Source organism: Pleurodeles waltl, chromosome 8 (genome assembly GCF_031143425.1).
Source record: "Pleurodeles waltl isolate 20211129_DDA chromosome 8, aPleWal1.hap1.20221129, whole genome shotgun sequence".
Lineage (NCBI taxonomy): Eukaryota > Metazoa > Chordata > Amphibia > Caudata > Salamandridae > Pleurodeles > Pleurodeles waltl.
The window spans coordinates 881459318-881473129 of record NC_090447.1 but is presented as its reverse complement, the minus strand read 5'-3'; the positions used below and the strand labels follow the sequence as shown (position 1 = coordinate 881473129).

The window sequence follows — 13812 nt, the reverse complement described above, 5'->3', positions numbered from 1 at the left end:
GGACGAGGGGTTGGTTTCAGAGCAGCACAGCGAGCGTATGGGATTTAAGGGGGGAAGCGGCACATGAGGGACAGCAAGAAAATACATACACTGCTGTGGAGTGCTAAAAGAGAAGGAAACAATTAGTTCCATCGATGCAAGCAGAGGTAGGCCACACGCCAATAAATTGCAACACAGTAAAGAGGAAATGTAGCACAGGTGGGACAAGCAAGGAAAATGAGCTAGACAAGAGTCATCCAATTAAGTGCAAGGGGTTGACCCTGAGCCCACTATATATATTTTTTGTACTTTTTTTAAAGCCAAGAGGTCACTAACAACAGGCAGCTAAAGGCATGTATTGGCTAGACCTGAAAATAAAGCTGTTCTATCAGTGCAGGCTAAAACATTTGCAGCCTTACAATATCCTTACACATTGATTAATTGATCAGTAATGATGTACAGAGAACCACTCATTGTTTTTATTTGTGTACCTGCCAAGTTATCTATCAGTCAGTGTACTTTGTATGTATTATAAAAGCTCTGTATTTGTCAAAATATACATCTATGGCTAAAAGGCTTCATACAAAATGGAGCGGAGTCCCAGCTTCATGTGATTTGGTAGTGTTGTGGCTCTATACAAAACAAATGCATTATACTTGCAATCTTCTTGTGAACTGATTTTGTTCCTACTGAATGAAAATGAATTGCCAAACAATTATGTACCGCAAGGTTTGAGATTGTACGTTTCGGATATGTTATGTATTGTCTAGTCTGGTCTCTTTTGCTATAGTGCACTCGCTAGTATTATCTTGTGCTTGACTGTTTGTTACCTTGGGGTGATTAAAGAAAATGCAAAGAGTTCTCATTACTGCAGCGGAGGCAGCTTTGCACGTGATGTGGAGTGGGGCACGCAAAAATCCCTGGTGCTCCCTAACTAATCCTCTCTCCTTGCAGAGTTCGTTCCAGGACACTTTGGAGTTCATGATGGCTAGCCGTGATTTTTGCAAGTCCTTTTGGAAAATATGTGTAGAACATCATGCCTTTTTCAGACTGTTTGAGGAACCCAAACCAAAGCCAAAACCAGTTCTTTTCAGCAGAGGATCTTCTTTTAGGTTCAGGTAATGTAATATGATGTCAGTTTCTCACAGTATAGTGTTTGCTACAAAAGTGTGTTGGAACTTACTTATTTCTGTGGCTGTACACACATACCTTTACTTAAGAATCAATATGTAGTCGCTAGTTTGCAGAAGACCCATAAATCTGTTAATACAAAGCAGTGGTTAGTACTTCAAAAGGATAAGGCTGAAACTTTATCAGAGCCCCGCCACAAGCCTGAAGGGCAATACAGTACTCCTTGCTCTTATGTTGGACGTGTTCTGTGGTGAGCCTACTGCTGTTTGTTTTTTCTCCCTTGTATTTAACACCGTTTTACTTCTGTTACCTTTGAGCAAGTGTCAAGGTGAAGTGTTCTTTCCGGGTATTGATGTAGTCATTGTATCCACCCTTTTTCATGGGTGGTGACTTCTTCGACCCCGTTATTAGCCACTTTCGTCTTGTCCATCTGCTGTAGCGCTTGGAGGTGATGTTATTTGTAGTGCAATCTACATAATTCTTGTCTTGTTTATTTTTTCTATTTTGTGTTTCTTTCTGCGGGTCATCAAATGTATCTTCTCTAATCTTTGGTTCAATGTGAACATTACCTCGCCATGTCTGTGTGAGAAGATGGCTTATCCACCTCAGGGACCAGAAGCTGTGATTTTTCTTCATACTCATGTTGTGCAGCTTCTAACCTCCCCAAGGGCAACTAATGAAGGAATGCTGGCTTATTACATAGTTTGACAGAGTTGAGATAAACCGCTACCTCTTGCTTGTTAGATCAAATTTGGCAAGTTTTCTAATGTGTTTGTCTTCTGTGGGCACGAACGTGGCAGGTCTTAGGGCCTGATTTAGAACTCGGCGGATAGGTGACTCCATCACGACAGTGGCGGATATCGTGTCTGCCGAAACCTAATTCCCATAGTGTAGAGTGGGATTTATATTACAGTGGACAGATATCTGTCACCGTTGTGATGGAGTAACCCATCTGCCGAGTTCTATATCAGGCCCTTAGTCTGATTTCAAGGTAGGCAACTGGCTGCTTCAAAAAATTCCACTTTTTGAAAGTATTGTCAACAGTTTAAATCTACTACACTATGAAATACCCTCGAAATCTAAACTGCAGTCTGTACTAAGTTCCTGCAGTTTGAGCCTTTATGTACATGAGAACACACCTCAGGCCCATAGGGAGGAGGTCGGAATGCCATGACTGTTTTTAATGAATGTGGTTTCAGGGTCTCCCTCTCAAGCACATTATAGATATAAATTTTTGTTGTTGCTTTTTTCTCTTTTTACCTATATATTCCAGTGGCCGAACTCAGAAGCAGGTTCTTGATTACGTGAAAGAAGGTGGACACAAAAAAGTACAGTTTGAACGGTAAGATGAATGAAATACTGGATTTTGTATTGGACTCTGAGAAATCGTCGAAAATGTTTTCCTTTTTGAATACATTGGTATCAATTTTGCTAGCTCGGCGTTCGACAAACCAGTGTTGGCGCATTAAGATTCGCAGTAGGGGTGTGTGAATTGGAGCATACCAGACCTGTGGTAAATTCCTAAGCCACACGCTGACTCGTAAATATTACATATCCTTTTATTTCACAAAGACGTTATAAATGCACTTTAGAGGGCTATTTCAGTCTCTCACGGATTAGTGTGATCTGGTAGCCAGCACTCTCCGGTTGGTTGAAAGCTGTCAGAGGCTTCTCAGGGAATATTTATGTTTTTTCATTACTGTACATTTCTCATTGACTGTGTTGCGACTTCAGTAACAAAACAGAGAAAAGTACTGCTTGTCCCTGCACAGCGTGTTGTCCGTTTTTTTGAATTAACGTTTGCGTCACGTTCCACAAAGAACTGTGCTGCGCCAAATGGTCCTTTTGAGCTGCTCGTGGTTCCGGAATAGAAAGAAAAGTCTTGTTTTGTATATTATCGTTCTGCTTCTAACATCCTCATGTGATTTTTCCCAGGAAACACAGTAAAATCTGCTCGATCAGAAGTTTAGCCACGCAGCCTTCAGACCAGCCTTCAGAAGTGCCAAAACAAGTTAGTAATTGTATTAAAATTCCTTTTGATACACTTGAAGCCGCTCTGCACGCCAGGCATTGGAAGCCCAAGGCCAGTGGTAAATGTAGCAAATTTATGTTTTGAAAACTGTACGACATGGCAGTAGCGGTGGTGACTGGTTGGTGTTGTGGCATTTTATTTTCCTATTGCACATTCTGTCCTAGTCCACCCCAGTGTACGTCCTTATCACAGCACAAAGAAACCTGGTTGTAAAGATGCGTGGGAAACCAGAGCTCAGGTGGAGAAAATGCAAAAATAAAAGAAAGACCTTGGTTGAGCGAACTGACTGTAAGATTAATTTGTTAAAAAGAGGTCATCGTAAAAAAATAAATCAAGCTAATTAATAGTGAGGCACGTGCGTTAAAACAAAAGGTTCGACAAAAGAAATCATGATTAGATTAATTGTAAAATGTTTGCAATGGACAACTGGTGTTAAAAATTAGGAATGCTGTTTTTTTAATGGCAAACCTGTTCTAAAGTCGAAAGTTAAGCTGTATTCAGTTGTCCTCTCTCTCTGTAGCACCTTGCCAGACGTTTTGTATGGAGAATAAACATAAGAAAATAAAAAAACAAGCATTTGCAATGCAATAGGTCTCGCATTTGCTGGAGTTAGAGCTATTAGCTTTGTAAATTCCTAACTGGACTTTTCTTGCCACATAAATTGAAAATTTAAAGTAAAAACAGTCGACCTAAGTGAGCCGATTCAAAGCGCCACAGCCCCCATGAGCATGAAGGAAAGACACAAAAAGAACAAGAAGTTCGCTCGCAGTCAAACATATTGGCATACATGCAATTATCCATGTAACGGTTGATGTCCAAGGCAGTAACAAAACTGCTCTAAGGAGCAACAAACATAAAGCATTTACCAATGATAACAAAAGATATTTGAAAGGCAAGCCCACTAAAGAGTGAAAGTGATGTGCGCGAGGTGGGCGTGGTTAAAAGCCCACATAGATACCAACACGTCGGAAAAGCAGTGCTTGTGCGCTGCTATACTCGACCTAACAATGTGCTTCAGGCAGCTTTATACTTGTATCGTTTACCAGGTCTTTAGCTCCTTACTTTTTTCTTTAATGTAGGACTGTCACCTTGGCAATACATTAGAAAAATCTATCACTGCTCCGACTTTCTGGTAAACTGGTCATCTTTTTCCCACCAGAAAGTTATGCATGACAAAGTGCTAAATGCACTAAAGGTTATGAACCCAATACAATGCAAGACAATTGTATTAAAGGATTTTAACTTACTTCTCTAAATGTAGCAGTTTGAGAGGTGTCTTATTTATCCTATTCTGGTCACCACAGAAAGAACCTTAGACTGTCCATTGGTAAACGGTACCTGTACAGGGGTGAATGCAGTAAGTGGGCAGGGGAGGGGGCTGATGTAATTACGTAGCTCTTTACTGTATGAGGCTGTCCCTCAGTGGGGCGCAATAGAGTGGAGATTGTCTTTTTGCAAGATGTTTGTTTGAAAGTGCAGTCTACAAAAACACCCATGCATAAATAAAGACCTTAAAAAATAGTGACAAAAGATTCCTAAACACAACCAAAATCACTTTTGTCCAACGGTCGGACTTGGAGACTATTAATATTCAAGGTCTATCACCAGGATATTTTATGATAAGTTTTGAGTGTTGATATTTTAGTGATTATTCATTTGTGGTCCTGATTTTTGCACGTTAGGTTTTTGAGTCTTTATTTTTATGGTTATATTTTGGGGTCTGTATTTTCACTGGGTACTTTTTGAAGACACAAGCTCCAGCTCCTTTGACATCATCTTGAGAATGAAGATAAAGAAATGGAGGAGATCACCACCTAATAGTTTTGTAAGAAGGCCTGCTGACCTCTCTCTATTCAGAACATGTGCGTGTGTCTGACAATGGCATTTCACTCAACAGCCAAACAAGATTCATCTCTCATAATATACCTAGCGTTGTGCACCTTTTTGTACAAAACACCAGCTTCACATGAGACCCATGCAAAAATGTTTGAAAGACCAACAGCGTCGGAGAACAGGAGTCTGGGATAAAAAGCCATCTGTGGCCAGCACAACTCTGCTGTCACTTTCATGGTCATTTCCAAATAGAATATGGTAGGTGTTAAACTAAGTTCTTACAAGGACTGTCTCACATGTTGATTGTCAGACATAGATTTATTCAACTTAGAAGAAAATTTACTATGCCAACAGTACACATTTATATTTCGAGAATCTCTTTTAAAAAGTGCAGGATCCTTAACATAATTCTGTCTAGGACATTTTTTACACCTTTCTTTTAGTTCCCATGCTTTTGACAGTGACCACACAGCTGAAGAAGCACAAAGCAAAGATGGCCCTCATTGCTGCATACTGGCCCCTCAAGTGATGGTATCCAGTGTTGTCATCCAGCTTTCCCTCCGACCACATGAGGCTTCTTTGCCTCAAATGTGGTTGGATGAAAATACATTCTTTCTGAGATCTTCAGTAGATCCCACACTCCTAGCCTACCATCACTGAACTTGACTGCATTGCTCTTGTGTACCTTAATTTTGTCCTTTTCCATCTGTCTCTAGGCTGTGCTTTCCCACATTTCTTCCCCACATTTAAATACTCATGTTTAAGTTGAATAGGAGCTTTCTCTACAGCGTCTTGTAGTGCCCAAATATTTTAAATCTGTAGATCCCTAGTGGCCTCCTTATCCAGCCTCTCGGCTGTAGATCCATATTGTTAGAATCATTTCAGATTCAGGCTCCCAGCTGCATTTGTCCTTTGTGTTCTGCCTGGAGGGTTAGGCTCTAATCCTTCCTCTTGGGGAAACCCTTCAAAGACGGCCTCCAGTCATAAAGTAGAAAGCCTTTTGACAGACTAAACAGTCATTTAAAAAACAAAATCTTCAAGTATTGTGATATTTCTGTCTCCCTCAATAAGTAAGTATTCAGTATTCATCTGTGAAATGTTCTCCTTCTTCCCACTTCAAACAAAAGGTTTCCTAGTGAATGACACAAAGGTGCCAGTTACTTATCCGATGCTCTTGAGATTCATTAAAATCTTACATGTTAATATTAGATACATGCTTGATGAGGTGTTTTATAAGAATCAGTAGTTTCACTCTGGAGATTGAGCTGAGTTTCACTATTTAAGTCCTTATTGTCCCCGAATTGGCACTCTTATTCCTAACCTAAATCGTACACAAAATCAATTTTCCACTTAATACTTTTTGGGACAATGCACTTAAAGCAGTTAGATATTCAGGACAGGTTTTGTATGTGCACGAGTAGAGGGGAGTGTGCCGCTGAAGGTTTGATTCCAATTCTTGGCTCTGGCTCAGCTTGGTTCATCTTGGACCCTCAAGCCTAAAATGAGTCAAACTTTCATGTGTCTTCTACCTTCCAGATAAGATCTAACCTCATGGGTCCAGAATTTAAGATAAAGAATTAACGTTTGATGTAAAGCAGGAGAGGGAAAGAGAAGCCATTTTAGTAGATGAATTGAACAATATGAAACAAGAAACCTGGTATCAATCCCTGTTTCCCAGTTTGAAGACCATGTGTGATCCAAGGCAAATATCTCTCTTTTGTTTGATTTAAGAGGGTAACATGTTGCTTCATCTGTAATAAAAATCAAATCCACATATGGGGTGCACATGATTACTTACCTGCCTCTAAGTTCAACAGTGGCATTGTTGTCCAAGGGTGAGGTTTAGGTGGAGAATGAATGTTTTTAATTTCAAGCTTAAAAACTAAAAACTATAACTTTTAATAAATGTCTCTCAGTGCAGGGATGTAATCTAATATACTATGATGAAACACTTTTGCATATTGAAGACATTCACTTATTTGAATTTTTGAAAGGGTTTATCATATTTTCAAATGAGCTTTTTTCTATGAATTACAATTGAAACATTTTTATGGCTCGGCTCGTGCACAGACTCTGAGAGCCAACTTGGTTCTCCCCATCACTTTGTCAACCCGTCCACCTCTGTAAGTGAGTACATTACATATCAATAACTTATAATTGTTAAAGCTAACATTGGTGCTTAAAAAGTGCATTCTTAACTGGCTCAATAATAATAAGACCTTTACTTTTAGTCTTTTTTTCAATCAAAGGCTCTTCTCTCCAACACATGGTATGAGGAAGTAAGCCCCCTGGCTGGCTTGGGGAAAACTATGCTTCTGTGCCTTCTTCCTTTTCTTGTGGCTTCTTTTATGTTTTTAATTCAGGGAGCTCCACCATCTCTGGGTCTACTGGAGGTGTTCTAGGTTTGTGTTTGAGTCTGAGTTTTTCGTGAACCGTAGTGTGACCATTGGTGTCCCTTTTCACTGGCACTGAGGTGATTGGCAGGGATTCTTTTTCTTTCTTTTTTGCCCTTGTTAACGCGTCCTTTTATGATAATTTATTACACATCAGGACTCGTTTTAGGCCAATGAATCTTTTGACCCAGTTGAGAGACACCTTAGGACGAGATAGCTAATCAATATGTCAATCAATACATCTATGATGTCATCAATATTCATCACAACAATACATTTCACTTTAGTCAAAGTCATTAATCAATTCAAAGATGCTACCATGACCTTTCAGCCATGAATAACCACACCGGTTTAGTAGAATTTTATGAGTTTTATTCCCTATTATTTACAAATCTAATAGCAAGTGAGTCAATCTCAAAACCAAGAAACATAACAGCATAGTCACAATATGGCAACTTTGGTAAGATTTCATTAAGGCGAGAATCACAAACATCAGAACATAACATGGCGTGAACATAGATGAATTAGCAGAGTGTCAATAACGCGTCAGTTCAACAAAGCATAGTCTCAGTTGTTTGTCTATTTGCATCAGTTTAGTGAACACCTGTCCTAACCACTGATTGGCATTAGCATGGTGGGCTTCATGCAAAACGATTTCGAACACCAATTTGGAAAACATCTAACTATGGTCTCTGTCAAAAGTAAGCAGTTGGTACCTAGAAAGGAAAAGCAAACAGACAAATTACAAATGCATTGTCATAATTACCCTATAAGGATTAGGTCAGCGCACAGGTTCGGTCTTCGTCTTCAGGACATCAGTCAGAACTCAGCTCTGGGGCAAAAGGGCACTTCCCTCATTAGGAGGTAAAGTGTAAATGGGCAATTCTAAGGGCGAGGATGGTTTAAGTAAACCACCAAATCACCAAACAGTGACAGAGTTTCTGGATAAAATCAATAGCATTCCCTACCTAATTCTAAATGACTTCCTGTGACATGGGTTTTTATCCCTTTTCCATTGTGCATTCCCCCAAAATTCTATTGATCGACTGTTATACCCCACTATTTTTAACCTATCAAAATAAGCATTAGGTAATCCTAATCTTCACCCCATATTATTTTACAAGTCTTTGATTGGTCTTCGTAAATTGACGTCTTCAGAGGTGGCATGTCCGGTATGATTTCATCCTTCTGTAATTCTTTGCACATCTTTTAGTCAGCAGTTCCATTGTCTTCACCGGTTTGAATGACCTTGTACATTATATTAATCTACACTGTTTCATTTCACTTTTAACATTTATTTTGCAAAACGAGGAGAAGCGGTGGGAAACAGATCTACATGGTTACATTCATCTTCCAAAAAGAACATGCAGGGTCATGTACCCTTGTGAGTCAGCACACTGAAAAATACAAAAATGCATTTAATATGAGAGCCAAGCAGCTAAGTTAAGGCCTATGAGGTTTTCAGTACAGATTTAATAACGCAAATGTTAGTATAAACTTATTTAAACGTAATATAAACATTTTGGTCATCATTATTAGTTCGCGTATACATTGGTGGCCACTCTCCGTGGTCACAATTCAAGTGCATGTCTTAAGCAAAATTACTATTATTATAGTTTTTATGCGGCAGTATCACACCTTAAATCATAAACATTTCATGTTAATATAGATTATATAAGCTACGCTCTCTCACCCTCTTACCTTCTTTCTTTCTTGTCTTATTTCTTTTTTCTCCTTCTGTCCTTCTTTCCTCCTTTCCTTGTTTTTGCCATCCTGCTTCTATTTTTACCCCTCCTTACCTTTCTTTTGGCCTTCCTTCCTTGCACCCCTTTCTTCGTTTGTGTCTGCCTTTCTTCCTTTTTGGGTGCCTTCCTTTCTGTTTTCCTTCCTTTCTGCCCTGCTTTCTTGCCTTCTCAAATGCGAGACTAACAGATAGTGCCAAACCAATGGCTTTTTTTTTTTAGTGCTGTGTTAGCCAAGATCTTTTGATTTCACTAAAAGTGGCTGTCGCACTTCAAGAACATTATACCACCTATGCATATTGCTATCAGTTTGTCAATTAAAGAATTGTTGACACCTGGAATCTTTTCAGTCTGTTAAAAAAGACCTCTTTGTGTCAAGAAAGCCACCTTGAAAGGTGCTGTCACAAAATAAAGCACATAGCAACAAAAGGGAAATTTTGAATGATGCATTTCGGACATTGTTTTTGTTGTCTGTTTTAGATTTCCCTCTGTGCACTTGAAATATGTGAGTGGAAGATATTCCTTGCCACTTTTTTTGCACATTGCCACCTTTTGCACTGTGAAAGCCTGACAGAATTACACCATAGTACAGCAGGAACTGTGTATTAGTAAGAGGGTGGGATTATTGGCAGGAAGTTTGGGAATTTCTTTTGAACTGCAGCCATTGTCACATTAAGCCCTTGACCGATCTGTGAATCTACCTGTTAAGTTTGTGGCCTCTCCCCATTTCATGCCAAGGGTTGCAGTCTCTTACTCTGATTCAGTTCAACCAAGTGGACTAACCCTAGTAATAATTTGTGAAAAGAAAGACCAGTGCTGGCAGCAAAGTGATGTTGTGGTTAATACTGTTGTTACATAATGACATCTTGTCACACTGTATGTGCTACCACTCTGAAATTATCAAAAAGCAATATACGTTGCTATAGCCTACCCTCTGAATGAATAATTTAGTACCATACTTTGAAAAACATTCTTGAGAGTTCATATGTTAAGTCCACATTTACTGTTTTAAGTTTTATGTCTGTAGTTTTTTTGTTCTTTTTTTGTCTGACTATTGTGCTTTCTCCCCCTTTTTGTTTTTTAGAGTTCTAGCTACACTTATGGTGAGAGCGTTGAAACAGCAGTGATTTCGAGCTCATACCAGGAAAAAGAACTTATTATATCAACAGATGAATCTGGACAGTGCAAAAGTCCAGCACAAAAGAAAAGTCCAAAGGGAGGCAAAAGGATGGATGAAACCGCAATTGTAACTCTAGATGAACAAGATGAAGCTGCCAAGGACAGGATACAGCAGAGCAAATCTCAGTCACAGCAACCAAGCACAGGTCCAGCATCCAGGGCTGCTTGTGGTAGCAGCACTTCAATTCCTTACATTGACTGCAGTGATGTAGATAGCGAGTATGACCTTCGTAGGGTTCACTTAACTCGGTCACGGTCACAAACAAATGACAACTATGAGTGTGAAATGCCCAGTAGTCTTTACATTCGCCACCAAGATGAATATCATAAACAGACTAGATGTAGGGACTCCCCCTCCACTGCAAAGGTTTCGTCTAACATTATTGAGGAATATATTGACGATGACCTTGCTAATATGTCTTTTTACACTGGTGGAAGTCCTAGAATGCCAAGGCACAGCTCTTTGATAGATGATATGTTTAGTGGTCCACACACTCGTAGCCCATTGGCCACTCCTTTGCCTCCCAGTAGCAAAGGCGCAAGCCCCATTACATGCAACAGGACAGGGCCTAAGGGCTATATTTTGGAAAATGGCCATGGCATCCGTGAGAGACATATGGAGGAAGATATGCCCACCTATGTTTGTCATGGTTATGACAGGTGTTCACCTATTTTGCAGAGACCACAGTTAAAAAAATTACAGAATGTCCACAACAGGTCAGAAACAGACCCTTTCATACTAAGCCAAGGGGCGTCAACTCCACTTCATGAGCCCAGGACTGAAAGTAATTGCAAAGGCAGGTTAGCCAAAATGGTTGCATCAGAGGGAAAGATGATGTCAAATGGTGTGTCTTCACCTGGACAGACAAGACACAGTCCTGTCATGCAGTCCCTTTATACACGTGGGATGATGGATCACATGGGCTCTGTTCAGATGGTAGATGGCTCCACCAGCAGTGGAACAGACTCAAGCGATTCTGAACCTGAAATGGCGAGCCCATTCAGTCATCCGCTAGTGTTTGGGAATCCTGTTGTGTTAAACTCCTCCCAGATGCCTAGGAATAAGTATTCCTTTGGTAGCCTACACCATCTTGAGGAAGATGCTGAAGAGGAGGATGCATCTGTGTGCCTCAGTGACGAGGATGGTCCAAATTTATTCAGCTGCTAGGATCTGGTCCATAGGCCCAGTTGATGCTGATAAGTATGGGAGTGACTGGTCTGAGTACATTTGCCTCGCGTGGATTAGTCAGTGTTGAGCTGTTTGTACAGTTGAGATCTTCTCAAAAGAACTGCACCAGGAAATTGATTTCTGAAATTAAGAAATCAAAAGAGCCTCTTACTCGCCAGTTTTCTCGGAATCACACAGATTGGTTAGGATGCCTGAAATCCTTGAGAACCTTTTCTTTCCAGGAGCATCATAATGCAGTTTCTGTGTATTTAGATTGCACTCTGTTTACATTGAGAACAGTGTACGGAGTAAAGGTTTTAGATGCAGACGGTTTTGTTGTGGGTTGTTAAAATAACTCCTTTAGCTTAGTGGATCTTGTCATTTGAGATTTCAAGGGTAGAATGTGTTAGATGCTGATCTAAAGTGGATTAGGTTAACACAGTGTCAAGTATGAGCTGAGGGTTTATCTATTTAGATCTGTGTAGAACAGTCACTGAAAACAAAATATGCTTGTCAAAAGTTTCATGTTTTTCCACCAATTGTCTCTAAGTGAATTCAGTGCCTGGTGAAGTGTTTGAAATGAGTGCAAGTCTGTTTGTGGCCAGCAGGAAGAATCTTCATTTACTAGTAATTAGTAAATGTTTGATATTATTATTTTTTGTACTTCAGGAGCCTTTACATTCCAAATTCTAATTTTTGTATTTTTGTACATGTTACCCATAATATGTATTTAGTGGCTCCTTGGATGTTTGTATGGCAAGGTAAGCAGTTTGCCAAGTGCACATATATAACTCTATAGTATAAATAAACCTAAATACACTCTGGCCCCCAAAAAGACAGAGAGTTGGTCATCTTAGGAAGCAAATGGCTTGCTCATAGAACCTATATTGGCTCATGCACAAAATGGTCAGAGCATGGTTCTGGTTGTGCTCACAGTAGCACCAAGGAATGTCTCCTGAAGACTGATCAGTAAACAATATTGAAAAATAGAATGTTTTCTTCTTTTTTTTTTTTGAATGGCGGCCTTTCTATGTTTATGACGGATAGTTACTGAGCACAGAAGTCATTGACTCGTGCAACAGTTATTCTGGCTCTTAGCAAAATGAATGGCTAGAGCAACACACTGCTGCTCTATAGGGAATGTTCCTCCTAGTATTGTAATGTGTTTGCGGTCTTACATATGTCTCTTTTCCCTACCGCACTTTATAGCTGTAAATATGAAGGTTTTACTGTGTGGTTGTGTTTTACATGTTTTGGATAAGATGGCATGACTTGAAGATCTGCTGTCTGTAGTTGACACACATAATCACTACATTTCGAAGATTGTAACTTTGTTTGTAATATAGTTCATGGAAGTGAAGAAAAAGTGGCATCTTTTTTAATGCCTTGTTTTAATAAAGCACATTAGATAGATATTTTCAGATATATCTATTTGGAATATATCTGTAGGTTTTAAATGTCCTTAGCATGTCTGCATCAGTGTTGATGTAATTATTTTCTTATACTCTGAGCTTTACAGAGTCTTGGAATTCAATGATAGTACATGATGTGTATATAATCTTACTATTGCAGCTGGTATACATTTTCTGAATCTGAACCACATACAGTTAAAGTTTAAGAAAAAGTGTATTGTGGCATTCTGACTGTACTGTTACTTTTTCTGTTTGGTTGTGGATCCACAGATCTGTCACATGATGGCCTTCTTATAAATGCCAAGTAAATAGAATATACATTACGGTTTAACTTTACTGATAGGCTATGAAGTGTAGCTTACTTGGACAGCACAAATGATATCCCCGTGATCAGGTGTGGGTCATTCTGTACTGATGGCATAGCATGGATCATTCTCAATGTATGAGGCGTTTATGCAGTCTGAATTGCATTATATCCAGGCTGACAACCATGATTAATATGTTATTCAACTCACTTATTTCGGTCGAATGTCATTTTATCAAGTCCCATTAGTGGAAAAGTATATAATGCATCATCAGTGTAGTTTGCAGTTACAGAATCTAGTTGTTTCTCTGGAGGTTACTCTACTAGCATTACTTGGCTATTTCTGGCAGATTATAGATTTAACTGAAAAGGTGCTTGTGGGCAGATTGCTTCTAAGTAACAACATTTTGTGTGTTTTCGGAGTGTGAGTAACTTAATGTCGAGTGTCTTCAAAGTAAACTTATTATTGCTACCTAAAATTGCAAAGAATGTCACGCTAATCCAACTTTCGGAATGGAGAGTATCTATTTTTGTAGATTTTACGTTTTTACGACTTGCTTTAAACATGTGTACTCAATATTAATGGTACATTAGTAATCTTGCTACCCGTAGAACATGAATTTTAAAACAGTTCTAAGA

The 13812-nt window shown here is 39.3% G+C and overlaps 1 protein-coding gene across 6 annotated transcripts in view; it reads left to right on the top strand.

Annotated features, from left to right (window-relative positions):
- The window catches only part of FARP1 (FERM, ARH/RhoGEF and pleckstrin domain protein 1), a 459262-nt gene that overhangs the window by 291391 nt on the left and 154059 nt on the right, over window positions 1–13812 (top strand). For all 6 annotated transcript variants that reach the window (XM_069205182.1, XM_069205178.1, XM_069205181.1 and 3 more), the window contains exons 10-13: window positions 934–1097; window positions 2384–2452; window positions 3046–3121; window positions 10195–10435. In XM_069205182.1, coding sequence (XP_069061283.1) covers window positions 934–1097; window positions 2384–2452; window positions 3046–3121; window positions 10195–10435 — 550 coding nt within the window. The remainder of the gene's footprint in view (window positions 1–933; window positions 1098–2383; window positions 2453–3045; window positions 3122–10194; window positions 10436–13812) is intronic.